Source organism: Delphinus delphis, chromosome 7 (assembly GCF_949987515.2).
Source record: "Delphinus delphis chromosome 7, mDelDel1.2, whole genome shotgun sequence".
Lineage (NCBI taxonomy): Eukaryota > Metazoa > Chordata > Mammalia > Artiodactyla > Delphinidae > Delphinus > Delphinus delphis.
The window spans coordinates 2,976,710-3,003,984 of NC_082689.1; the positions used below are offsets into that span (position 1 = coordinate 2,976,710).

Below are 27,275 nucleotides of genomic sequence, written 5' to 3' on the forward strand. Positions count from 1 at the left end.
AACGTTATGCGGCATGATCCCAGGCTCAGCCAGGGGAACAAGGTGAGGTGGTCACTCTGTGGAGCAGCGTGCCCCCAACGGGCCCTCCAGAAACACCACGGGATTCTGCTTATTTCCAGTTCTGTGATGACAGATGCAGTCTGGCTGAGGGACTCTAAGAAGGGCTGGGTTTACTGGGTCTCCCGTCTGGGTCCCCTGGGTGCAAAGTGCGCACTTTTCCAGGTTTGAGCAGTCAAGCTGCTGTTCCCTGTGGCCGGGTCCAGCCTCCCGTCTTAGTCTTAGGAACGTGCATTCAGTTGGTTCTGTGCTGGGCTGGGGCTGATGGTCATGATCACACTTCTGTCAGAGATGTTACAAATGCATGATGAGCCTACTCAGAAAAACAAACTTTAAAATTCTTTTCAAGCCCTTATTTATATGTAAAGCAGGCCATTGGTATTGCTGTAATTACTTAGTAAAGCAGCTTTTAGGTCTGTGTAAATGCTGCCTCAGGATGATGTAAGATTCTGAAAATTTGCTTTTGAAGCTGTTTTGTCATGTTTGCTGGCCCTGCCCAGCTTGCACACATGGCCTTATCACCTCGTCAGTTCTGTCAGTGGGACCGGCCTCCCTACAAGTACCTCAGGAGCGTTTCCAGCACACCCTTCCCCAGAGTGTTAAGAGCCAGGTTTCACTCCTGCTGAGGACTGGGATGACGCGGTGTGGCGTCGCGGAAGGAAAGAACCTCAGCGTCTCAGAATTGGGAAGTGGGACAATTTATTCAATAAACATTTTCTTACAGCAAACAAGGCACCAGTCTTTGACCATGTATCCCTCTTCCCCAGACCGCTAGTGTCCTAGAGCTGGGAGAGGCTTGGCGCTGGTCTTCCCTGGACGGGCTGTCCCTGCCACCTTCTCCATAGGTCTGAGGGCCCCCATGGGCTGGAAACATCCTTCCGCCTCCCCTCCCAGAGCTCACTCCTCCGTCCTTGGTGAGCCTGGCCTAAATGACTAAGACTCTATATTTTAAGGTCAGCCCTTTGTTTCTGTAATTTTGTATAATCACATAAAATAATTCTCAAAAGTCAGTTTATATATATATGTGTGTGTATATATATATATATATATATATTCCACCTGACAATATTATACAATAAATACTTCAATAAATTGCTGTGTGACACACTCATATTGAGAAAATGAAAGAGATCTGTGGGTTTTTCAAGGGTAAAAGATAGCTTCTCTAAAATATCTGGATACAAAGTGAAATCCAGAAAAGGGCGTGGTCACACCATCCCTTATCAGAGAGCGTGGGCAGGCAGGACCCGGCCAGCTGGTACTTCCTGGTAGGGCGGGTACGAGTCCTACTGAGAACTGTGCCAGGGCTGCCAAAGGGCACAGACTGGTGGTTTGTGTGCATTGCGCCTGGGGTCCCCTGGCTGGGAGGGAAATGTCTGAGCCTGACTGTGGCGCTGGAAGCTTAGGGCTCCGGGGCATCAGCTAGGCCTGGCCACAGTCACCTGCTCATCCCAAGGCCAGCTAGAAGGTTACGGTGAGAGGTGACTGCAGCCATTGCCCACTTCTCTCCCAGGCCTGAGAAGGGGGCAATGGCTTACCAGACCAGCTTGGCCCCCAGGACATCTTATGGTACCCCGTTCCTGTAGCCTGTTCTGTGTGTAGGTACAGGGGTTGGGTAACTTCCTCAGCAGGCAGCGGGGGCCCTGCACCTTGAAAGAAGTTGCAGCAACTCCCAGACCCCCATCACCACTGCTACCCGCATCCCATCACTGCTGCAGCAGCACAGAAGGACTTGGGACCTGGTCTTCTCAGGACACCCATCTGAGCTTGGGGCCATATTCCCACCCCCGTGGGGAAGATTCTTTCAAGAGCCCCAGAGCTGGATAGACCCAGCGAGGCTAGGCTGCGGTTGGGCACCGAGAGCCTGTCAGCTTGTGGGAAGCGTCCGCTTCATCCGTGCAGAGGGGCAGGCAGGGCCTGGCCGCCCCTGACCTGCAAGGTTGTTCTAGCTCTTTCATCTGGTGGGTGGATCCCAGCAGTGAGCCAGGGCCGCAAGGGGGTGGGCAAGGGGCCCTCATCCACAAGAGGGTCTGTGACGGAGGAGGAGGGTGCAGCTCCTATGTGGAAAGGCTGGGTGAGCGTGCAAGTGACCTTGCACGTGTCACAAGTGAAAACAGCTCCAGACTGTCACTGTCCCCTATCAGCCCCCATCCAGTGTCTCTCTGGTGCCTGAGGCTGCTATGCCCCGGGGCCACAAGGAGAGGCTTGGGCCCTGTGGCCCCTGCAGGCTAAAGGCAGGGCTGGGAGAGGGGCAGGTGGGAACCAGGCAGGCTGGGCGGCCTCTGCCCTCCGTCCTGGCACTCCCAGCAGGCAGCCCATGAGAACACTAAGAAAGATGGAAAAGGTGGGGCTGGGCCACAGCAACGAAGCTGAGGCTGCCGGGGCCACTGGGGCCAGGAGGGGCCCAGGTCTGCAGCTGGGGAGGGACAAAGCACGTGCTCCTGGGCACACTGAAACGTCTCCCCTTTAACTTAAGCTGGCATCCTGAAATCACTCCCAGTCTGGGACTGCCAGTTTGCGTGTCACCTCCCCAGGCTGCCTGTAGTGGCATCTCTGGGTTGAACTGCGGTGGGCAGTTCGGCGGGCTCCCTCCTGCGTGTGGCCCCCGCCACTCTGCCACGGCCCCGAGATTGTTCGCACTCCTGCTCCATTTGCCCGGCGAGAGGGAGAGCCTGGGGTGGCCGGTCATACACCGAGGAGGACAGCACTGAAGTGGGAGCCACCGCGCACTGTGAGGGAGGAGCTGCTGGCATTGTCCAGGAAGACGGAGGTGTACTGCCCCGCCTGCGGGGAAGGTCAGCGTCAGCCTGGATGCCGCCGGCCTGCAGGTGCGCCCACCACACACCATGCCTGCCCCGCCCCGCCCCACCCCGCCCAAGGACAGTAGCGAGGGCCGGCAGGCAGGCCTTGTCCTCAAACCCAGCACCCCTGACGCCTGGTCTAGTGCCTCCTCCCCAGCTCCATCAGCCCCGGCACCAGTGGGCTCCCTGTAGTGCATGTGCAGGGGAGCAAGCCTCTGCTCAGGGCCAGAGCGGGGCTCGAGCGTCAAACAGTTCCTTCTGCTGCACTCGAAGCCTGAAAGCGTGCTGAACTCACGTGTGACGGTGCCCCTTCCCCCCACAGGCCCGGCCACTGACCCATCTGGTAGAGCCATGGTCGGACTGGTACTCTGCCTGGCTACTCCGAATATGGTCCAGGCATCAGAAGGGTTACATCCCCAGATGTGAGCTGGGAACTCCCAGAGATGCAAAATCTGGGCATTTGCATCTTAAGACCCCAGGCACGCTGTGTGCCATCTGAGCTCACGCAGCAGTGCCAGGGACCAGACCTCTAAACGCCTTCCAGCAACCAGAGCCGCCTGCAGCCACAGCCTGGCCTCCGATCCTGGCTTTGCTGTGCGAGCTTGGGCAAATTACTTAATGCTTCTGTGCCCTCGTTCCCTTATTTGTAAACAGGGGAATACTATTTTCTACCTCAGAGTGCTGTGAGTAATGGGTAATTTATGTTAAGTGCTCAGAGCGGGCCTGGCCTAGTTAGTGCTATTTACATGTGAGCTTTATTCCACACATCTGTACCTAAATTTTTCTTTCTTAGGAAATCTCATCTTTTCATCAGTTTCTCAAGCCCTTGCCCAAATCCCCACAGTTCTAGAAAGAGACTGTCAGTTGGGCTTTTGTGTAGGAAATAACTGCATCTGCTTCCCGAAGTCCCAATGGGCCAGGGGGTCGTGATGTCATCCTGGGCAAAGAGCTGACCTCTGTCACTGCCCCCCGCCCCCTTGCCCACTGAGTCCCTTCCGAAGGGCTCGTTACGGCCAGAAGCACCAGTCCTCAATATGGGGGGGCCAGGTCTGGGGAAAGGAGCCCCGGTCTCGGCCTGGCTCTGCCTGGGCTAGCGGGAGTGCTCTGTGCCGCCCTGACCCTTGCCCGGACCTGGAGGCTGCGGGCACTGCACCCAGAGCTCTGAGCACCCACCAGCACCCCTCCCTGCCCAGTCACCCCCATGGCTGTGTCCGGGTGGCCCCCCCATAGCTGAGCCTGCCCCACACACCTGCAGATACAGAACGCCGTTGACCGAGATGGTGAAGAACTCGCTGCTGCTCTCCAGCCCCATGACAGCCTCCAGGGAGCTGTGGCCAAAACAGAAAGAGGGTGGGCCTGAGACCCCTGCCCCAGAACCACCAACTTCACCCACAATGTGCTCACAATCACCGCAGCGCCCGACACCAGCAAAGTGCCATGAGAACGGCTGTCTTAGCCGGGGCTTCCGGTGGAGGTGGCATCTGAACTGGGTCCCCAAGAGGAGTAAGGACAGGCTCCACAGGGCTGAAGGTGTGCCGTGAGGGCCGGGCAGCAAATCCTGGCTCTGATGGGAAGCGAGACACTGGCCGGTGCAGCTGGAGGTGCGGGGCTGGCAGCAGTGAGGCTGGGTTCAGGCCAATGGGTGCAGGGCTTTCCAAACCAGAGTGAGAAGATTTGAACTTCACCCATGCATGCCTTCTGCAACCGCTGTGGAGCACCTGCTCTCTGCCTGGGCTGTTCTGGGTGCTGGGGACACCGAAGGGGCAGCCCTGCCCTCCCGGACCAGCAAGAGACGGGAAGCTGGACAAGTTCACGGAGAAGGGCTGGGAGAGAGCCTGGGGAGGGTCCGCACAGACTGGTCAGGACAGGCCTGGGGACGCGACGCTGGCGCCTCGGGTCGCCGGAGGGGAGTCAGTCCCCTGTGGGGGGCGGGCAGAGCAGGGGCTGGGGCGGGCCGGGCCCCCACGTCCCGGGTCGGGGTTCGGGGAGCGCGCGCCGGGGCGGGAGGAACGCCTGACGGTGGCCGGGGGAAGCCCCGAGGGAGGAGGCGGGCGCCCGGGCTGCGCGCCCTGCCCGCGCCCACTCACGCGTGGTGCTGGCACCGGGACTGGATGCAGATGAGTAGGCGCAGGCGGTCCCGGGGGCGCGGCGGCGCCCGTCTCGTCTGCTCCGCCAGCGCTGCTGGGGAGGCACGGGGGCGGTCACCGGGCGGCAGGAACCAAGCGCGGCGGGGCGCCCCCCCCCAGGCCCCGCCCCAGCCCCGGGCCTCACCCACGTGCAGCGTGGCGGCGAGCGCGTAGAAGCCGGCGACGGGCGCAGTGTACTGGCCGCTGGTCAGGTTCAGGCCCGGGCCGCGGCGGAAGGCGCCCTCGGCGTTGGGCTGCGGGCGCACGGACGGTCACCCCGGGCCCACCGCGCCCGCCCCGCCCCGGCCGCCCCGGCCCGGACTCACCACGTAGTAGACGCCGAGCTCGTGCAGCGCGCGCCGCTCCACCGACGCGTCCCGGCGCAGGCGGCAGTGGAAGGCGGCCTCGATGCGCGGCGCCCGCGGACCCGGGGCCAGGGGCGCAGCCAGCAGCGCCAGCACGCCCGCGCCCCCCGCCGCCGCCGCCTCCTCCTCCTCGTCCTCCTCGTCCTCCGCGGGGACGGCCGGCACCGCGGCGGGGCCGCGCGGGCGGGGCTCAGGCTCCAAGCACTCGCGTGTGCGCGCCGCGCCTGGCACAGAGCGAGCGGTGGCCGCGCCAGGACCACCTCGCTCGCCCTTCCGTGTCCCGCCCGGACCCCTTCCCCAAACCCGGGCGCTGCTGAGAGCGCGGGGGGCCATTACCGGTTACCCCGGAACCGCGCGCCGGGCGCACGCAGTCGGGCCTGGCGGGTCTTCGGAAACTGCCTCCTGATCCTGCGGCTGCACCTGTTTCCTTTCACGCTTTGGCTACTGGGAAGCTCAGGGCTGATTCACCCAGGACCCTCGTTCTCCTGCTTCACCTGCCTATCCTACCGCTTCTTCCCCCTTCCCGCTGCTGTTTCTTCTCTGTTTACATTTTTGTCGTATCAGGGAATGCAATAGTTTAAGCCAGACTGGTCATTTTTGAAAAGAAGCTGGGTATAAATAAATAATTTTGCAGCTATATTGCACATAATGTGGAGGTTCTTCAGCCGCTGAAGCTGGTCTATTTAAATGAACAGTACATTAAACTGAAGGGGGAAAAAGACTCAGTAGCTCTTCACAATGACATTATCTAGTCAATAGCGTGAGCTGCGACTCAGCAGCTGGCCACAGTGCAGGGACACCGCCCTCGGGGCCGGAGCCCCGCTCAGCGCTGCTCTCTCCGCCTGCGGCCTCCAGCGGCTGCCCCATCCTCCTCCCTGTGCTGCCCCCAGACACCATCCTCCTTGCCCCGTGAGGGCGGCCTCCTGGTGCCCTCCCATGCGGCTCTGAGGCCAGCGGCAGAGATCTGTCAGGAGAAGAGGCGGGGGCACAGGTGATCAGGGGGTAGAAGGGGGCCTGTGTTACTGGGCTGAGCCTCCGATCTCCCTGGTGTCACTGCGGGGATCAGAGGAGCACTTTACAAGCTTACGGGGCCCTGAGCCCCCTCTGACAGTCCCCATGGGCTTAGATCTCTCGGCCTTTGCTAGGCTCACCGGACTCGCAAGTGGGGCGTGGATGCTGGTCCCCAGGCCCCTGCTGAACACCGAGTGGCCAAGTCCACCTTCCTCTGGAAGCCACCTCCTCACCACGCTCCTCCCACCTCCCCCGCAAGCTCCCGACCCACGGCCTTGACCCAGGCCAGCACCGGAGCAGAAGCCTCCTTGGGATACGGGTCAACAGACAAAGGTCTAGCCCACCTCAGCTCCTCCAGGATGCCCTCCCCGGCCCCGCTCACACCGGGGGTGGGGTGGGGGCCCCGCCCTACCTTTCAGCAGCAGCTGGAACTCTTTCAGCAGGACCTCAGGTGGGGTGATGGGGCCCGGGGGGCCCTGGGGGCCGGGGGGCCCTGGGGGACCTGGCAGGCCAAGCTGAAAGAGAAGCTTGACGGTGAAGACATCTGAACAGGCAGGCTGGGGACCGCGGGCACCCCCTCTGCAAGCTCTTGCCACCGAGCCTGGCAAGGGAGTGGGGTCCTGCTTTGACCCCTGGGGTGGAGGTCAGCCTCCAGGGCCTCCGATTCCCCTGAGGAGGCAGTGAAAGCTGCAGGCACAGGGCCTCAGGGTGGTGGGGCCCCTGGGGCAGGGCTGGGGGGAGGAAAGTGCACGAGTGGGGAAGCAGAGGGCTGCAGCCCAGCCCCGGGGCTGGATTTCCTGATGCAGGGAAAAGGGGAGGGAGGGACACGCCAGGCTGCTTTCCACTCTCAAGGTCGTCTCAGCAGCAGTTGGCAAGCTCTCCCTGTGCCTGGCCCAGCACCGGGGCCTGGGGTCCTCAAGGAGCCCTCACTGGGCTGGGCTGGTACCCACCCAGGAGCAAGGAAGTCCCCTGCAAGGAGGAGCCTGGGGGAGCCCCCAGCTCAGCGTCGGGGGTGACAGGTCAGGCCATGGTGACAGCCCAGCAGCCCGGCTGCCTCAGGCTCAGAACCCGGCACTCAGTCACTGGGTCAGATCTGGGGCAGGGTGAGGCCCAAACTCAGCATGGGCAGCACAGCCGTGACCAGAGCGCTCACCCCAGGGGACACAGCCCTCCTTGGGGCTCAAGGCAAGAGTCAGCCGTCAGGACCAGGTGCCAGGTCCCTGCCAGGCTGAATGAGAGTGGGGGCCGGCAGCTGCCAGGGCCCCCACGTCCCCCAGCCACTAGGAACCAGACCGTGTCACCCCAGCCCGCCCGTAGGCCCCTCCAGCTTGCTCCCTGACTGCCCTACCAGGCCAGCCCAGGCCTCCCGTGCCAGGATGCAGAGGGGAGAGAAAGCGGGGAGCCAGTGAGGCTGCCTGGCATTCCAGGGGTGCAGGGTAAACGGTTGGAACAGGCCCCAAACTCAGGGTCACTAGGCCCCAGCTTGACAGTTCTGTGCCCTCTGGCCCGAGGGTGAGGGTCTCTGCTCGTTGGAACTGCTCAGGGTGTCCAGGGGGAGCCAGTGAGGGGTGTGGGGTGGTGGTGGTGGACTGGGGGTTTGGGGAAAGGCCCGTGGGTGGGGGCTCACACACACACACCCACACCCCCCCACACACACACCCAAGACACACACACACCCAGGACACACACACACCCAGGACACACACAGCCCAGGACACACACACACACACCCCAGGACACACACACACACACACACACCCAGGACACACACACACACACCCAGGACACACACACACACGCACACGCAACACTGGCTGGAGCTCCAGGGCTCACCTTCAACTTCCTGGCTTTGCCTCTGCTCCCCTTCTTGCTGTTGGCGCCCTTGTCACTCTGCCTAACGAAGAGCATCCAGGCATCTCGCGGATCGATGCCGTGCACTTGCTCCACGGGGGGCTCCTGGAACATGGCGGCCATCAGCCGGTCTGCCTCCCCTGGACGCTTTGCAGGAGGTCACTGTGCAGGACTGGCCTCCGGCACCCTCGGGCCCCTGTCACTGCGCCCTCCAAGACAGCACAGCCCCGGCCCCCAGCCCCGCGGAGGACGACCCCCGGGGAACAGGCCACTCCACAGCCTGGACTTGCGGGAGAAGAGGCCCCTGGGCATGGGTGCGTGGGAATCAGAGCACGTGAGAATCGGGCTCTGCTGGGCCACCAGGCCTGTCCCAGCTTCCGTCCCGGGAGCTGCAGTGAATGCACCTTCCTGGGAGTCGGAGAATCAGACCACCGGCTCCACGGGTGCTCAGGCAGGGGCCCCCGACTACCAGCAGGCCCCCCGACCAAGCCCGATGGTCCGAAGTTCCAGGGAGGCCAATTTCAGCCCTCAGCGATGATAAGCCTACAGTCCAGTGCGGTTAGGGGGACCGGGGTAGGGGGGTGTCCAGCACTGAGATATGACTCCAGGCGCCTGCACAGCATGTGACACCGCTCGTCTGCCTCAGGACTTCTGAGACGCGTGACCTAAGCAAGGACAGTGATGGTTCCAGAAATGTCCATTCCCCTTCACAGTGCGTTCTGACTAGTCCTGACACGGAGGAGAGTTCCAGGAGGTACCTTGCAGGGAGAGGCCCTTGGCCCTCTGGGCAGTGGGCCTCGCACAGTCTGAGCTCCAGGCAGGGCTGCCAGCTGGGACGGAAATTGGCTCCAGAGGGCTTAGATGAGGTCATGGGTGCCGACTCCGGTGACTGATGGAAGGACCCTGGGGTCTTGGAGCCACCAGGCCCTTTCGTCAGAGGCAGACTCAGTGGTCTGGCAGCCCCTCCGCAAGGATCTGGGGCTTCCCATCAGGAGCCAGTGTGCTGTGATGGGGACGGGCTTCTGTGATGGAGGAGCCTGGGAAGCCTCGGAAAGGCCTCAGGGTGCCTGGGGCTTCCCCACATCTCCCTGGGTGCTGGGCCCCGCGAGGCGCCCCCCGACTGCTTCCTCTCCACGGACACCAGGACCTGTGGCCTCACTTCACGGCCTCACGCTGCCCTCAGTAGAAACACGTGGCAGGAGGATTCTACGTGGGCTGGACGGTGTGCCACGCTGGCCCTCCAGCTGGACCAGTAGCCTGTGGAAGGACTCAGACCCCAGTTTGGTTTGGGGAACTGAAACAGGTGGGACCACGTTGGTCTGGGGGTCTGGGAGATGGGCCTGCGGCAGTATGGGTGGGTATCTGGCAACTGCCCTGGCCGACTGACGTCTCCAGCGTCCAGGGGCTCTCAGAAAGGAGCCTCTGTGGACCCAAGGAAGGTCCCAGGCCAGAACCCCACCTGGAAGCACGTGAAGCCCCCTCTGCTTCCTGGCCACCACAGCCCAACATCTGGCACCCCTGCCCCCCAGGGGTTGTGGTTGGCTGGCTGGGTAGGGTTTGCCTTCAGTCCATGGGAAGTGGCCGGAGGTGATGGGAACGAGGGCTTCGGGGAGGCCCCTCCCAGGGGGCAGGCAGGGCTGGCCGCCACCTCCACCTGTCTTTAATGGGGGTGTCCTTTAGCGGGGGCATCATGGTTCCCAGAGTGATGCTGAGAGCAGAGGTGCAGGCTTGAGGCCCCAGCAAGGCTCTGCCCTTTGCACTGCCCACAGGCATCTTCAGAAAAAAGAAACTCAAAGCTCCTTCCCCGACGGCCCTCACCTCCCTGTCTGAAAGGCCCCACCCACACTGAGGGCCCCTCTGAAGGCCCCAATTCCCCAGCCTCCTCCAACCTGAGCACCCTCTTGTGTAGCAAGGGAAGGAAGAAGCAGGCTGAGCTAAGCATCACCGGCCTCGGCCAGAAATCACACGTCACTGGGGGCCCGGCACCCCACCCCTTTCTCCCCTGCACCCTCCCCAACCAGCAGCAAGGCAGTTTTTGTTTTCCAGAGAGACTTGCACCAAACAGATTGGGGGCAGGGGTGGGGTGCGGTGGTGGTCGGTAACTTGCTCACACTTTTACAAATACGTTCTTCCCAATTTCAGGAGAATGAAGTTATTTACACTTTACTCACTTCCCAACGCAGAAGTCACCAAAGAAAAGGCATTTCCCCCGGTCTGGTAGAACTTTGCTTCAATGCCAAAGAACTACCCCAAAAGCCAAGGTCACGGCTGGCCTTAAGGCGCCCGTGGGGAGGTGCAGTGAGGAGGCGTCCAGACCTCCTGGGCCTCCCCCGCAAGCTAAGCGTTTTTCTGCCCACTTTACAAAGGAGGACACCCAAGCCAGCCCAGGTCCCCGCTCGCGGCGCCGCGCTCCCCACCGCCCCGGAAGCAAGCGCCCTCCGCCTCCGGGGCGCCCTGGAGCTCAGGAGGTGCGGGCTCCGGGTGGGGAAGCTGAGGCCCGGAGGTCTCTGGGGCGCTGGGGCCCGGGCGAGTAGTCGGGCGGCGTCTTACCTGCGGGCTGGCGGCCGACCCTGCGGGCAGCTCGTTCCCGGGCGGCGGCTCTTCGCGGGCGCGGCTCCCCGAAGGCGCGCCGGGCTCCGGGGAGCCGAGGCCCGCGGCGGCGGCCAACAGGCCCGCGTACGCGAGCATCAAGGCTCCGGCAGGGCAGCAGGCGGGGGCCATGAGGGCGGCGGGTCCCTCTCTCCTACGAGCGCTACGTCTGGGACTCGCCCTCTGGCTCCGCGCCTTATAACGCGCTTGAATCCCCCGCGTCGCCCGGAGAGCGCGCATCACCGCCGGCGCCCCCTCCCGGCTCCCGCGCGCGCTGCAGCTGCGGGGGCGGGGGGCCGGTGCGGGGAGGGAAGGGGGCGCTGCGGGGCGGGGCACGCGTTAGGAAAGGGGGCGCGGGGTCGAGGAAGGCAGTATAGGGGAGGCAGGGGGCTCGGGGAGCGCTGGCTGGCGGTGGTCTGAGCGCCCCCTCCTGTCGAGCTCGTTTCCGCCCCAGCTCGGGACTCCCGGTCCCTCCTGCGCTCTGTCCCGCGCTTCTGCTTGGCGGGGAGCCCGGACGCCCCTTCTACCGACCCGGGGCATCCCTCTCTCCTCCCTATCCCGCGCGTCTTCTGCGGGGACCTCGAGACGCCTCCTCCCCATTCTCCCGGCCGCGCCCTGCATGTTAGATTGAGCACATCGGAGCGCAAATACCGTCAGGGTCCCTCCCTGGAGCCCCTTTCCCAGGCGACGGCCCCTTCCTTCCGACGCAGCCTTCTCCCCAAGGCTGGGGCACCCTGAGGTCAGAGATGGGCTCTTCCTCCCCAGCAGGGCGCACCTGCAGGGGCCTCCGGGGGCGGGGGTGGGGCACGGAGCAAATCTACAGCCGGGGACAGGCGCCCTGCACTGAAGCGGGCGCCCTGAGGCCTGGACTGGGAGGATTGAGCCCAATCTCGACCTGGGGGCCGGGGCCGGGGGGCCGATCCGACCCGGGACCACATTACCCGCAGCCCACCAGGATCAGCGCAGGGCACGCCGCGGGCACACGTGGACCAGGCCCTGCAGGCCTGGGGTCCAGGCTCCTCCCGGAAAAGAGCAGCCCCTTCACTCTTCCATGGGCTGTTTGTTCTATCACCTGCGCGTCGCCTCTCCACCCCTACCGTCCACTCCGCCCACACCCCGCCCCGACTGCCTGCCGAGGCTGGCACTCCAGGCTCTCCTGTGTCCCTCCCCGAGGGGCCTGAACCTGGTGGGTAAATAGTGCATTTTATTCAGGGGGTTCAAGGGAAGGGCACAGCTGAGGATTGCACCTTACAAGGGCCTGCCACCCTCACAAGGGATGATTTCCACCTCTTCTGAGAAGACGGGGGACCTCCCCCTCTCCTGTTTCAGAGCGTGGCTCCGCCAATTTCAGCAAGTGCAGCCAGGGCCTGGGGGAGGGGCTGGGGGTCATCCTCAGTCAGGGCCTCACCGCCTCGCCTGCGGTCTTCCCCACCCCTGCACTGTTTCCAGGGGACAGGAAACACTTAATACTTTAGAAAAAGCCTGGTATTAGATGTTAATTTTTCCCTGTGATTCTGCCTCTTTTCCTGTAGGATGGGGGGATGGTGGTAGTTTTGGGGGGGGGTTTAAAGAGAAAAACACCCTTCCCACCCTGAGAATGTGTCCCCGCCAGGGTGTGTCCTACAGACTTACTCTATGAGACTTACTGAAAGGCAAATTAGAACTGCAAAGGAGTTCTGTCTTTATCTTTATTCAATTTGGGGGGGAAATTATCAGTGGAATGAAAAAACTGAAATTCCTATAGAAATTGCAGCTCTCCAAGAAGATATTTGAGAAATACTGGGTTTTATAATACATACTCAATAAACTATATGAACTTATTCCATCGGCAACCATTTGCTACAAATAAGGCCATTTGCTCCAAAATTTGTAGATGGTGTTGCCAGAAGGTTCTCAAAGAATTCAGGACTTCTTGGGTGGCTTCTCATTTCTGGTCCCACAAGGAACATCTGTTAGGAAGCCGGGCATTGGAACTTTGTAATGACATGTGTGTGTGTGTGCTGGGCGTGTGCTTCAGCGTTAGGTATTAAAATTTTGTTCACTTTCATTTCGCGGGGGAGACTTCATCTGGGACCATGGGATGCCAAGTGTGGGGTGTTTTCATCGTTGAAACCCACAGTCCGCTGGCAGAGAGGGGCTTCTGTCCTCGGGAGATGCAGCTCTGTGAACAGTACCTTCATGTTTCTGAAAAAGCTTGTCCACATCCAGCACCTCATTCGCTTCTCACTGGTCAGCCCAGCGAGATGAGGGTTCGCTAGGGACTCACAGCCTGGGCTCGGGGCTGGGGCCGGGCTGGGCCCTCTGGCCCCCTGGGCATGGTCACATCTTCACAGCCACATGTTTTGCCCATCAGGGTCCTGCCTATTCTTGCTGATGAACTTGAAGGTTATTGAAAATACAGCTCTGTCTTTTCCGGGACGGGAACCCCTTAGGTGTGGGGTTTCCTATGGGGGTCTGGCTGTGAGGGAAGCCCAGAGAAACGCGTGCGGCTGCCACTCTTGAACCAGGGGGCTCATCACGAGCTTTCCCTTCCTGGGGGGATGGAAGTCCAGGGGGGCAGCCCGATGTGGTGGGAAAGGGGCTCCCCCTGGGCTCTGCCCCTCACCTGAGGGTGGCCAGCCTGTCCTCGAGCTCCTTGGAGGCTCAGCTTCCCTGGCTGAGAGCTGGGATTAATGCACGTGTCCTCAGGGCCTGCTCTAGGAGGAGCTGAGTCCATGGCAGGTCCTGTGTGGAGCCACGAGCGAGGCCTGCTTGCCTTCCAGGCTGCCTGAGCAGTGAGGGTCATCACATCACAGCATGGGGGCGCGGAGGGTAGGTGCCCTCAGACCTACCTGAAGACAGAGGCCCTGGGCCATAGCAGAGCATGGAGAGAGCCCAGGTCACACCCAGCCGCGGGTCTGCAGCAAACCTGGTCCTCACACGGCCCTCTGAGGCTTTGGAGGAGGCACACCTCAGGGCCTTCAGGCCCTCATCCCCCGGAGCCTCAGTTTGCTGCTCTGTACAATGGGCACAACAACAGGGGGACGTGTGGGGAGGGAGGGACCAGATTTGGGTCACGTGAGGACGTGTGGGGAGGGAGGGACCAGATTTGGGTCACGTGATCCTTCAGATAGTCTTGTGACACCATTTCCAACTCACAGTAGGGAGCCCCAGTCCTCACAAGGCCAGCATTGAGGACAGGAGCTGTTGCTATGTGAAAAACAGTTATTTTCCCAAACAGTGAACAATCCTCATGATGTCATAGGCCTGCCAGAGGGCCCAAATCAAATCCGTTCTGGCACTGTGCAGCCTCCAGTAACCCTCTCCGGAGGTGATGACACAGCCTGGCCGTGGGGCAGGAGAGCACAGAGGGCTGGGGCCTTCAGGTGGGGCTCCCTGCAGGTTTCTGGGGTCGCATTCCAGAAACGGCCTCTACTCAGAGGAGGGGGGAGCTTAGCAAAGCATGCAGCTCAACGACCACCACAAACAAGGTTCCGATGACCCTGGGGGCCCCTTCCACTGCAGCAGCATCCCGTGGGCTCAGAAGTGAGGGTGGCATCTGAGGGTGAGTTCATGGATCCCAGGGAGGAGGGACTGGATGGAGTGGCGCAGGAGGGGGCGGGCGGGGCTCGAGGTAGCCTCCCCCACGCGCCTTCACGCCTGGCTGAAATCTAATCCTCATTCTTGGGCCCTCATGTCACAGCCTCAGCCCTGGCTTCCCAGTGGCCTGCTGCAGTCAGGCTGTTCCCACTCTCCTCTCTTCCTCCAAAGGAAGGACCTTTGCAGATGAAGTCATGGGAATCAAAGCTCCCTCTGCCCCCCAAAACAATGGGAACCTTGTTGTGTGGTCTCCCGGTATACAGGCGGGCAACCTTTGCTGTCCGTCGGAGCCTTCCCAGCATGACATCATCTAATTCTCAAGTCACGTGATTGTCCCCATTGCACAGACAAGGAAACTGAGGCTAGGTCTTGGGATCGGCCTGAGGTCACGTAGCCACCAAATGAAAACTCGTCCAGATCCAGGCCCCGCAACTTGAGGTCAGTAACTCTGAAGCCCACAGATTCAATTCAATTCAATGAATGTTGACTCAGTTCCTGCTGCGTGCCAAGCACAGGGACAAGTGCTGGGAACCTGCATGTACCTCCTGGATGGGACCGTGGGCAACCTCAGGTCTAATGCTCAGGGGAAGCATTCCTTCTCACCTCTCACCAAGAGGGTCTCTTGGGTTATTTTCTGCTAATTGTTTCCATGTTTTCAAGAGATTCATTTTAAAATTAGGCCTTAGCCCACCTCTCAGCTTATTACAAGATGGTAGGCTCTCAATGGCTCCGTTTGCCATTGTGGGAAGAAGCACATTCTTAAATGTGATTGTGACCAAGGTAATTCCTAGGACAGTCTATTAGCTTTGAGGACATCACGTTGCCTCCTAGGGTGTTCATGCCAAACAGGCAATTACTTTCTCCGTGAAGAGTCTCATCACAGTCTATTCCATTCTTCAATTAATCCGCTTCATGCCCGGCTGTTCTCCTGTGTACCTGGTCCTGCACACATAGCAACGGCAGCTACGCTCAGCCTGAGTGTCCAGCGCTGTGCTGGGCGCTGGGAATCAAAGACGAATGACATAGCCCTGGAGGAGTGGACATCCTTACGCTGTATGTGGCTGAAACTACCCCGTTCTTCAGCCACTACCAGAGTCCAGGTCAATACGCATACTTTCCACTGGGCCACCTGGTCAACCAGCCAACTGGTGCAGTGGTCTAAATGGACTACAGTGAACTGTCATTTGACCAGTCCATTTAATTACAAATGTCAGCTGGCTGATTACAGCAATCCCTGTCCCTGCCTGGTACAGGGAAGATGCTCAGTAATGAAATGGTCTTGTCTAGGAGGTACTGGAAAATCCAAGTCCAGTGGAAATGGCTAGAAGCATCCCTAACCCCAGCTCATCTGGGGACCAAAGGGAGCTTCCCCCGGCTCAGCTGTGCTGGGCCTGGCGGCTGAGAGCACTGTGGTCGCTGCAGACAGGGTCTGTCACTGCAGGACACTGGAAGTGTCTCCGTCTACCCAGCATGGTCTGAGGGAAAGGCAGCATGCCCCCACCCGCACACACGAGTATTCTGGAGTAGGGCAGGTGGTCGCCTGCCGTGGGTCTCAGAGTGGTGGGCATCTGCACGTGTTCCAGGGTTACCTGTTCCCTTTTCTAGATTCCGCACTAGCCCCAAGCCTTCTGATGAGCCTTGATTTCTGGGGGCTTTGGAAAGGGGTGTGGAGGCCTGGATTCTCCACGACCATCCTTGCTTGAATGAGTACATGGGTGTCCATCTCACATGAGAATCTCCTGTGTTTGCTTTGTGTGCTGGAGACCTTGCTTGCCCATCCTGGTGCCCTGTCCACCCCTCTCCACCTGCTCTCTGCCCCTGCAGGCTGGCCACTACAGACTGTGTCCGTGGCCTGTCTTTCCTCTGATTCTGGTTGGGTTTGGCCAGTGGGAGGCGCTGGGGCAGTGGCAGTGGCTGCGTTCCTCTAGCAAAGGCCCCAGCCCCTCAGCAGCCCTTTCCCTCTAGCTCCCTTTCTGGGGTCTGCACCTCCTCTGCTCGGCCCTGGAGGCCGAGGGGTGGTGGCAGCTCCCCACCGTCGGTAGCCCTGGGAGCTCCTCGAGCCCTTGCTGGGTCCCCCTCAGCCTGCCCGCACCTCGGAAATAGCTCCTCATTAAAGTATTCTCCATCACTCAACTGGAGGGGCTCGATTCCAGCTCTGCTGATCAGACGAAGGGCGGTTTGGCGCCCCAAAGTTGAGGACAAGGCCCTGGGGTGGGCTATGCTCCCCCACCCCAAGTACTGCCCCCCAGTGCCGTGGGGGCAAGTGGGGCAGAAAGCAGGTCTTCTCCTAGAACACCACCTTTTCAACTACCCATTTGTTATCAAAATAAGTCCACTTTGACACGTTCAGTTTTTGTTTTGAAACGGCACTTTCAATCACTGTCTGGATTGAAAATTCAGAAGATTTTCTTAAGGAAAGATTCAAGGATCCCAGAAACCTTCATCCTCATTTTCGCCCAGGCCACCAGCCCACCACGTGTCCTCAGGTGCAGAGAGCAGACACTCAGCAGGCCCCGCTCTGTCTGGGCCCTGGGGCCAACTGAATTCTCCCGTAAGACATGGCTGTGAGGGCTCAGGTCTGGGAGCAAAGTGGATCTGGATCCATAGAAGCTGGAGGGACCAGGGGCTCCTTCCTCAGGACCAGGGATGTCAAGGGTCCCTTGGGTCCCTGATGCCTTCACAGAGGAGCTTGTGGGCTGGTCCTGGAGAGGAAACCCGGGTCCTGAGGGGGTGGGAGGTACCCGAGGCCTCAGCTGCTCGGTGCCAGGCTGGACCCAGAGCTCCCCATCTGGAGCCCTGTGTCCCCTGACAGAGCCTGTGTCAAAGGGGCTGGCCCACGGAGCACCCAGTGGGAGTCCTTCATCATCCCCTTGGCTACAAACTTGGCCTTGTTCAGGATGAGGTGGAAGGAGCAGGGTGGCCGAGCCAGCCCCGCGAGGGGACCCAGTCCAAGTCGGGGGGCTCTGGGCAGGCGCGAGCCACCCGCGTCACCCCAAATGCTGGTCTTCCTCACTCAGGAGGCCGCCTGGGCGCAAACCACCAAAGCGCCCAAGGGCCATCCCCCGAAGTCCCTGCAGGACCCCCGCCCCTGTGGGCCCCCGTCTGGGGACCTTCATTTTGATGAAGAGCCTTTGTTTAGAAGCAAATCTCCCCAAGAAACAGGGGCGGTCCTGGCTCTCGCTGCTCGCCTCCCTGGGAAGCCCTACTGCCCCCTCTGCCCCCAGCGCCCAAGTGGGTGGGAGGACCCTTCTCCTCCTGCCACGCCCCACCACCTTCCCTCAGAGCCTCTGAGTGCTGCCCTCCTGGGGCTGACACAGAAAAGGCTGGGTCTCCTTTGTCCCCAGAAACAGTCTTTGGAAACAAGGTGCCAACGTAAGGCTGGGGGCAGGGAGAGCAGGCAGCCCACCCGAGGCAGCCCCATATGCCCGAGGCCCAGAGAGGGTCGGCTGCCGGCCGTGGTCACACAGCTGTGGGACAGGCAGAAGCAGGCCCCCCAGGGCTGGGCGCTGACCCCACCTCAGGCCCTTTGCTCTGTGCTGCCCGCCCTCTGCAACAGCCTCAGCTTCCTGGGCCTCCGTGTCACCCTCACCTGTGCAGGTCCTCCAAAAGCCACCAGTGGGACACACAGCCAGGAGCGGCCAGTATTCAGAGAGCACGGGAGTTCTCTCAAGGCTCCCCCGGCCCTGGGCTCCTTCCTCTGAGGTCTCAGACACCCCACAGGCAGTAGAGCTGCTTCTCCCATCCATACAGGCTTCCAGAGGCCCAGCCCTTCCCGCGGGTCAGCTCAGAGTTTGGCGTGGTGGCTGCGGAGACCAAGGCTGTGTCCTCTGACGTCCCCTGGTGGCCCGAACCCAGCCCAAGCCCTGGAGGGGATGGCGACACTTTGGTTCACAAGCCACAGTGAAAGGGGGCCGTCCCCCGGGGCGGGAGCTCAGCAGGCCTGCTCCAGGCGCGCCGAGGGGCGGCTTAGGGCTCCTGGGTGGGCCCGAAGGGCTGGGTCCACTTGGAGACATCCAGGAAGACGGCGGAGGCCCCATGGTAGAGCCAGAGGCGGGGCAGGGCGCCGTGGCGGGTCCAGGCGTCGCGCCGGGGGTCGTAGGCCTCCATCTCCACGTGGTAGTCGCCGTCCATGCCCTGCCAGCGGCCGCCCGTCACGTACAGCTCATCCCCCAGCGACACCAGTGCCCCGTTCTCATGCAGGCTGTGCAGGGACTGCACCTGTGGACAGTCCTCGGTCAGCGTCCAGTGGGCGACTGGAGGGTGGTGGTGACGGTGCCCTCGGGGTGGGACGGGGGGACATGCAGAGAGGATGGCCCGCACCCCATCCAGGGTACCAGCACACCTGCTGCCTGGGACCTCACCCCGGCTGCCCCTCCAGGACCCCTCAGACTCTCCCTTCAGTGGAGAGACCCCACTGGTCCCCTCTCCACCCTACGTCTCCCAGGATGATGTTTCCGGCCCCCTCTTTCTCTCTTAGGCCTGAATTTGCTCACATCTGAAGCTGGGGAGTCAAAGCGGGTGGGAGATGTGGAGGGCTGACCCCAGGGCTCCCTCCCAGGGTGAGGGCTGGGCTGCGCTTCTGGTTCTCGGCGGTTCTCTCTCGGAGGGAACAGATGTGGCCTCAGCCCTGACTGGTGCCCCATGGGACCCATCGCTCTGCCCCTGCACCCCTTGCCTTGGCCCGTAGCCTAGGGGTGCCCTGGATGGGGGCTGCGGGGTGAGGGCTAAAGATGTGGGCCCTTCTGGAAGAGCCTGGGAGGGCAGGAAGAGAGAGGTCTTGGGCGGCACCCCCCAGGCCTGGGGAGGACCAAGTGGAGCCCCGCACAGCTGGGACCCAGCCCAGAACCACACTGTGGGCTGGGACGGTCCCGGCCGACGGGACCCAGGAAGAAAGCGGCAGCCTGGCAGGTCCTCCCTGCACCTGTTCTGCCGCTGTAATGGGGGCCTCCGGTCAGCTGAGCGCTGACGCCAGGGGCCAGCTGCGGTCAGCAGGATCACAGAGGCCTTGCTGCTGCCCTGCTGGCCCAGCTAGTGCCGAGGCCACCACGGGCTCCGGGCACTGTCCCTCCCCCTTCTCGGGAAGAAACAGGGGGAAAGGCCAGGGCTCCGTTGCCCCCAGGGGTCCACCCACCACGCCCTCCCCTGGGCCTGATGGAGGAGGGAGGGAGTAGCGGCAATGGGGGTGGGGTGAACGGGGTGCCTAGGAATGGCTGCTCCCCGCCCCCACAGCTCAGGAATCCCCTCCCTGGCTTGACCACCCCCAGGGCCGGGAGACTCACTCCCCCTCGGGCCCGGCCGACACCAAGAAGGAAGCGCTGTCTCTGAGTCCACAGGTCCCTGAGTACTGAGCCCGGTTTTGCCCCCTGAGGAGGACAGGCGCTGTGTGCTGGGGACGGAGCACCCTCCACGACCAGCAGCCTGAGGTTCTCGGCGCGCTCATCCTCAGGGGGGCTCTGGGCTCTCATGTCTCCATTCACTGTCCCCACCTCCCTCGGTGGCGACACCCCCAGACCCCACCGTCCCCAGGCCTGCTCTCTGCAGGGTCAGGGGTCCAGGTGGGGGTCGCCCTGGGAGGTGAGGCTGGCTCACCTTCTGCCACAGGTTGGCCCCGGGGTCGTACACGTAGACCTTCTTGGTATTGTCCCCCACCAGGTAGAGCGCCCCGTGCAGCGCGGTGCAGCGCGGCGAGGACAAGTACTTGGGGAGGAAGGGCGAGGCGACCACGCTCCACGCGTCTGCGGGGACACGCCCCAGCCCGCGTCACCAGGCGGCCGTGCGGCCAGGGCTCCCGAGGGGGCCCAAAGCCTGGCACAGAGTCTAGAGCCCACACTGGCGCCCACTGTGCCTTGGGGTCCGGGCCACTGCTCGTCCCCAGGAGACCAGTTCCAGGCAGAGGCAGCAGCCAGACAGCTTTCAGTCCCAGGGCTGGGCTTCCCTGTCCCCCGCCCTGGGCACTCTGCCCCCAGCCCCCTATACCTCCAGGCTGGGATGGAGCTGTGGCTCTGAGCTGGTGACCCCCTTTGTCCCCTGCCCCCTTGGTCCCCTGCCTTCCTCGACTGTCCCATCCGCTGCTGATGGGGCCGTGGCGGCCGGCGCCCTGCCCCCCTCGACCTCACCTACACCTGGGGCCTCCACCCTCCCGCTCACTGAGGTGGGATCCCACCTGTGCCCTGCCCCCGGGTCCCACCTACCCCTCGGCCACACTGGGAGGGACTGGTGGCCCGGCCCCGGCCCCTCCCCGTGCCCCATGCCCCCTCTCCCCGACCTGTGACGGGATTGTAGCACTGCAGAGCCAGGGCGTTGTACTTGCAGGCGCTGGAGCCCACCAGGTAGAGCCTGCCCTGGCAGCCGGCCGCCGAGAAGTTGCTGACGTACTTGAGGGCGGGGCTGACGGGCGTCCAGGTGTCCGTGTAGGGGTCGTAGCTCTCCACCTCTACAGCATCCAGAGCGGTGCCTGCAGGGGCAAGGCGTGGAGGCGTCAGGGCTGCAGGGGGCTAGGATGAGCGAAGGCTCCCAGAGATGCAGGGTCTGGGGCCCTGTAGAGGCCGCAGGGACCACTCCGGGCGCCCCAGGAGGGGAAGGGCACGGCCTTGAGAGGCAGGGGACTTATCCTCATTTTACAGAGAGCGAAGCTGGGGCTCGGAGAGGTGAGGGTGTCTGCCCAAGGCCTCACCCCAAGCAGTGGCATGAGGGTGGGCACCTGGACCCAGGACCGCCCGACTCCAGAGTGGGCAATGGGGCCTCACGGTGAAGCCCAGCCTCTCTGAACATTTCAGAGCCCAGGGCGCTTGGAGAGGTGCCCGCGGGGCCCCCAGGAGGCCACCGCCCCCGACCCCTCACGTGGTGGGGTCCTTCCGTGGGAGAGAGGAGGTCAGTGGATGGAGCTCTGGGCAGCACCTCCGCTCTGGATGTGACAGTGACATAGACCAGCCGTGGGTGGGAGGGCTTCCTGCTCTCCCTGGAGCCCACCTTGGGCTCTGAGAGCCTGGGGACCCTGAGCTGCCCTGGGCCCTACGCGTGCCCTCTACCCTTGGGTCAGGGATACGGCAGCCACTGAGGGCAAGGGGGCCGGCCAGGACAGGTGGGGCACCTAGGACGGCCTCAGGGCCAGCTTGTCACCTCCAGAGGCCTTGGGAAACTCCCACACGCATCTCATGTCTCAATACTTATCTAACCGTTAGCGTCTCCTTGCAGCAGCTCTGGGGTGTAAGGGGGATAAGGTGGGCCCTGGGCTCAGGCTGAGGGCGTGGTGTGGGCAAAGGTGACAGCAAAAGGAGGCACGGTGGGTCCCCTCACCCCAGGGACGTCACCAAGGAGGTGGCCCCAAGCTGAGGGCTGAGCCCAAGTTTCTGGGATGGGAGTGGTCGTCCCTGCTGGCAGCTCGAGGCCCCAGCTCCCCATGGGTCCCTTTCGGGGACTGACTCGTTGTCCTGTTCTTGCGTCCCTGGAGAGCATTGAATCACCCTGGGGCCGGCTACCAAGGCTCGCGCCTGAGCCTCACCCCGGATGCCCAGGGAGCAGGTGGCCCAGGTGTGGGGGCGAGAGGCTGCCAGGCGTTAGAGGGCGAGGAGGGGCCGGAAGGAGGCAGGAGGCGAGGGGAGGGGCCTCACCGCCAATGGCGTAGATCTCCCCGTTGAGCGCCGCGCTGGCGTGGTTGGTGCGGGCCTTCAGCATGGGCGCCACGGGCCTCCAGGCTGCCTCCCTCAGCGGGAAGCACCAGGCCTGCGTCGTGGACCAGGTGTCCGTCTTGGTTCCCCGAGAGCCCCCTGCCGGGAGAGGCTCTGTCCACTCGGGCGCCCGCCAGCCTGGGCTCTCCAGGGCCCCGCCCCCTTCCCCCCACTCCAGGCCTCCGTCCTGCTGGACACTGGGCGGGGGGTGGCCGTGGTGGCGCAGTCTCGCCGTGTGACTTGGACACCCCAGAAACAAGCGGAACATGATCAGTGGTTTCAAACCTCCACCAGTGGGAGCTTTCTTCTCAATCAGACCTTACAAGGACCCCCAACTTCTAAGACATAAAACAGAAGACTGACCCCGGCACCCTCCATCACACAGCTCCTTCTGGGGAGGCCCCGGCTGTAGGACAGAACACAGAACGGTTCCCTGCACCCTCGTGTGGACTGTAAATGTCCTTGCTTTCACAAGATGGAAAGGTCTGGAAGAGCCTTGACTAAACGGGCAGGTATCCCACTGAGTGCAGGGCGAGGGTTTGTTCTCACGACCATTACGTTCAGGGGTCAGATCTGCTCTGTGGATTAAGCTGCTGGGAGCCTGGCTCAAGGCGGGGAGCGCCCGCCTGCCCACCTGTCACGTAGACATCGTTGTTCAGCGCCGCCAGAGAGAAGCCCCACTTGTGGTAGTCAGGGAAGTCTGGGAGCGCCATCCACCTCTCTGGCAAGAAGATTGAGGGGTCAGGGTGGCTGGGCTCACTGCGGGGGCCTCTCCTCCCCGCTCTAGAGGTGCAGAAATGTCCCCTCACCGGTGGGGAGGGCCAAGGGGCGGGACTCAGCTGAGGGCAGAGGTGGGGGAGGACACCCGGTGGGGTGAGGCTCGAGGTGGCCCCGGGGGCTGCGTGTGCACCATCTCTCCTGGAGACCCCCGGTGCCCCACGCCGCCCTCAGAGCCTGGCACCCAGACTGGACACCTGACTGCACCCAGGGTGTGCCGAGAAGCGGTCCAGGCTCCAGAGGCCAGGTCTCACCCCGGCACTGCAGCAGATCCCACTGACCCCCGATGGCCCTCTTGGGCCTGAGTCAGGTCCCACCTCAGTCCGATGGGGGAATGGGTTAAGGGGCCTGCTCACTAGCCACAGGAGGGTTATGACACCAGCCTCATTCGTTCACTCGTTTCTCATCCGTTCATTCAACCTGAGCACCTTCCGCGCCCACGGGCAGCGTGGAGGGGATCAGACTCGGCCATGTAGCGGGCAGAGCGGCTCTTCTGCACCGGCAGTGCGGCCTTGAATAAGCCCCAGCCTCGGTTTCCTCATCTGTACAATGGGGCTAATTCCCATCTCCGGGGGCGTGGGGACTACAGGAGACTCGTCTGTCAGACAGCATCTGCTGTTAAAGGTACAGCGTCCCCAATGTGAGGGATGGGGTAATGCCCCCGCGCTGGACCTGCCTTCACGAAGCTACATGAGGTAAACTGAAGCAAGAGACAAGAAGGTGCTTTGAAAAAACCAAAATGAGGCAACAAGTGTGGGAGTGGTTAAGTCCTATAATGGACACATTTTGGGTGCTTGTGGGAGGCTGTGGGAGAGACCTGGGCCTCGGGGACGTCCCTGGGAGGACTTCGTTTACTGTTTACGACAGTTTTCAGGACATGTGAAACCCCAGGCTTCGCCGGGTGCCAGGCCGCTGGGCAGGGACTGCGTGTCCCTCTGACTCATGTCTGTGTCACCCCAGGGTGGGGACTGCCCAGCGGTCACCAGACCTTTGCCTGCCAGTGCCCCCCGGCCCCCTCCCCTCGGGGTCTGAGGGACAGCTGCTCCTGGGCTCAGCTCCTGACGTCAGCCCCCAAATCCCTTCTCGTCAGGCCCTGACTTGGGACAGCCGGCCTCGGACTTCCTGGAGCCCGCCAGCCGCTGACGCCATGGGGGTGGTGGCCACCTGCCGTGCGGCCCCAGGACAGCGGCCAGCTCCGCAGTGCTTTCCAAAGAGCTTCCTGGGGCCAGTGTGGCCCCTCCACTGTCCTGCTGCCCTCTCAACCCTGCTTTCTTGCGGTCAGGAGAAGCCCCAACCAGACGGCAGGCCTGGCCCCTCTTCCCACTGGCTCCCTGTTACAAAGGCCATCTCACAGATGAGGAAACCGAGGCTCAAGGAGGTGGAGAGACCCACTCAAAGGCCAGAATCAGAGCCCCACTGGGCCGACCCAGAGCTCTCACTCCCCAGGCTGCCTGCACCCCCGGCCCTCTGTCCTCCCCCTGGGACCTGGTTCCACTGGGCGCACAGGGCAGGGGTGCCAAGAGGAAGCAGCAGTCAGGCCGCCCTCCCACTCCGGCCAGCGGCTACCTTCCCACGCTGTGCCGTCTGGGCGGTAGGACCCTTTACCCAAGGCCCCGGGGCCCAAAGTTAGGGCTGTGGCTGGAGGGAGAGGGGGCCGCAGCGCCCCCCACGGTCAGCCCCCCTCCCTTGTGGGGGCCCCGGTTTCCTCTGCAGCCCCCCATCCCGCCCCTGCGCGGCCGGTGGGTGCCCCGCTCTCTGTGCAGCCCGTGTCGCGGTGCGGGGACAGCAGTGCCCGTGCCCTGGGCGCCGGACGGTCACTCACTGGCCTTGGGGTCGTAGAAGGCGAAGTTCCCGGGGCGAGGAGCCAGCTGCTCGGTGTCCTCCTCCTCTTCCTCCAGCGCCCGCCCGCCAACCACCACCAGAACCTCCTCCAGCTCCCGCGGGAGGCTCAGCAGCGCCTGTGGGGCCGGGAGGGCTGGGGTCAGAGGCGCCCGGGTGCCGGCGGGCCGCTAAGGTGGCTTCTGCGGCAGGGGGTGGCTGGGGCGTTTGGGGGCAGCCGTGGGCCCTCCGCGTGGCCCTGTGACAGGACGGGGCGAGCTGCAGCGCGTGCGTGCCCGGGTGTGCTTGTGCGTGGGTGCACACTCACACACACACGTCCACACGCCATGCCGGCGACGGTAAGAAGCGCTCAGGGCCGGGAGAGGCGGGGGCATCAGGTCCTGGTGTGCTTGCGCGTGAGACCTGCTCGCTTCGAGCGGCCAAGGCCCGTACGTTTCCCCAGCTCCCCACCTAAGCTCCCCGCCCCACCAGGAGCCCAGCTCCCCGAGCCAGCCTGTGGCAGGTCACGCTGGGATGGCCCAGCAGGAAATGCTGGGATGTTCCTACCTGGGTGGGTAAGGAGCCACCGCCCAGAGCTCCCAGGATTGCGGGGTCCCACTGCCTCTCAGACCCGCCCTCCCACCACCCACCGTCACCGGGTGACCACCTAGTGGGCGGGGCTCCTAGCTGGCTCCAGCGCGAGGCCGCCCTCTGTGCCTGGCGGGGCCTCGCAGGGCCTGGCGGGGGAGCGGTTAGTATTTGCCACCACACACCCCGCCACCGGCCTGAGCCACGTCTTTGTCCCCTGACATGGCTCCTAAGAAGCCCTTCCGAGCAAGGCTGCCTGGCAGCGGACAGACTTCGGCTCCCCTGGCCCGTCGCTTCATTAGGACCTGTCCACCCACCGGGCCCACCTCCAGCACAGATAGGAAATGGCACCCGATAAACGCTGGAGCAGCTTCCTAAGGGGCAGGTGGTGGCCGGCTGCCACGCCTGTCCGTGCTCCTTGCCTGGGCACAAGCTGTGCCGTCTTCCTGTACTATTGTCCCCCTTGCCAAGCTCCTATCCTTCCTCTAAAGCCCAGCTCAGATGCTGCCTCCTCCGGAGAGCTCTCCGTGACTGCCTGACCCTCTGAGGATGCCCACAGTCCAGCGCTGGCCTTTCTCATGCTGCCTTAGGTGTGTTTCCAGGTTTGTCCCCACCAAGCTGTGGGCTCCTTCAAGACAGGGGTTGGGAATGACCACTTCTGGGGTCCCTCTCCCCTCACGTCCAGGGTATGGCACACCCAGGGGCACAACCTGTACTTGGGGATGAACTGCGACCCCCTCACAGGTAACCGGCCCAAGGGAGGCAGAGTTGCAAGGTTGGGGACACCCCCATCATACTGTCAGTCCCCATGCCGGTGGGGTCTCTGGAGCGCCTCTCCCCGTTCCCCACCCGTCACTCACCCCCTCGTGGCCCTGGGACAGGGCCTCCCGACAGGCCTCCGACTCCCGGATCAGCGGCTCCGTGGCCAGCAGCTGCTGCACGCGGGGCCGGGGCACGGCGTCCAGGTGCACCAGGCCGAGCAGCTCGGGCAGGTGGGTGGCCCGGGCCTGGGGGTCGTGGCGCACCCAGCGCAGCAGGGCCTCCAGCCGGCTCTGCTCCGGCTGCACCTGCAGCAGGTCGCCGGCCAGACAAGTGGCCAGCCGCTCTTGGGACAGCTGCAGAAACTCATCCTCCTGTGCCACGGCCTCAAAGTTCTCCCTCAGGAAGGCCCAGGCCTTGGCAGCCACGCCCAGCAACCCCTGCTGCTCCCCAAACTCACAGATGCCGAGGCAGTTGGTGGCATCCAGCTGCTGCTGCAGGTAGCGGCCGCAGACCTTCTGCACGGCGGGGAAGTGGAGGCGCGCGGCCGTGCGGGTCAGCGCCTCCACGTTGCCCTGGGTGATGGTCAGCCGGCCCGTGTACACAAAGTCCACCAGCTGTGCCACCACGGCCGGCTCCATGTCCCTCAGCTCCACGCGGGCCGAGAAGCTCTCGGCGAAGTCGCCCGCGAACATGGCGTGGAAGTAGGGGCTGCTCAGCGCCAGGAGCCCCCGGTGGCAGGGCAGCTCCCGGCCACCCACCAGCAGCGTGACGTCCGCCAGCTTGGGCTGGAAGCGCAGCTGCCGCAGGCCATCCAGCATGTCCTGGGCGTGCGAGGGCAGGTGGAAGTCCAGGTCGTCCACGTTCCACACCATGACTGCGCGGCCACCTACTCACGGGCGTCCCCACGGGCTCCTAGGGAGAGGAGCCAGCACGGTCGGCCACGGGGACGGTCTCCTCAGCCCGAGTCACCCATCCATCCGACCATCGGTCTGAGCATCAACTGTGTGTGAAGCGCTTCGCCCAGCCTCTCACCTAAGCCGTCCCCATAGCTCTGCAAGGCAGGCAGTGTCTTTCCCAGGTTACAGTGTGGAGGCTGAGGCTCAGAGCGGGCGGGAGACCTAGTCGTGGTCAAGTGATCAGGGCAGGACAGGCCAGCAAGGGAACCAAGCCTCAGCCCCCCTCCATACCTCCTCCTGGAGCGTGGGGATCCCTGTGGACCCCCAACCCCCCAAGTGGCCTCCTCAGCTCCCAGATCCCACCTTGCTGGGGAGAGCATCAGCATTT

The 27,275-nt window shown here is 63.0% G+C and overlaps 2 protein-coding genes across 2 annotated transcripts; both read right to left on the reverse strand.

Annotated features, from left to right (window-relative positions):
• Positions 1 to 2,466: 2,466 nt before the first annotated feature.
• On the reverse strand, positions 2,467 to 10,932 carry ERFE (erythroferrone). The gene is made up of 9 exons (XM_060015453.1): positions 10,762 to 10,932; positions 10,184 to 10,204; positions 8,194 to 8,316; positions 6,773 to 6,875; positions 5,311 to 5,573; positions 5,130 to 5,238; positions 4,946 to 5,036; positions 4,108 to 4,186; positions 2,467 to 2,841 (listed from the first exon to the last, which is right to left on the reverse strand). The coding sequence occupies exons 1-9, from the start codon at positions 10,930 to 10,932 to the stop codon at positions 2,743 to 2,745; spliced, it is 1,059 nt and encodes a 352-aa protein (XP_059871436.1). The 3' UTR covers positions 2,467 to 2,742.
• A 7,413-nt stretch (positions 10,933 to 18,345) lies between these two features.
• Positions 18,346 to 26,863, reverse strand: KLHL30 (kelch like family member 30). The gene is made up of 7 exons (XM_060015454.1): positions 26,090 to 26,863; positions 24,646 to 24,781; positions 22,681 to 22,767; positions 21,990 to 22,145; positions 20,645 to 20,833; positions 19,969 to 20,114; positions 18,346 to 18,597 (listed from the first exon to the last, which is right to left on the reverse strand). The coding sequence occupies exons 1-7, from the start codon at positions 26,861 to 26,863 to the stop codon at positions 18,346 to 18,348; spliced, it is 1,740 nt and encodes a 579-aa protein (XP_059871437.1).
• Positions 26,864 to 27,275: the final 412 nt, after the last annotated feature.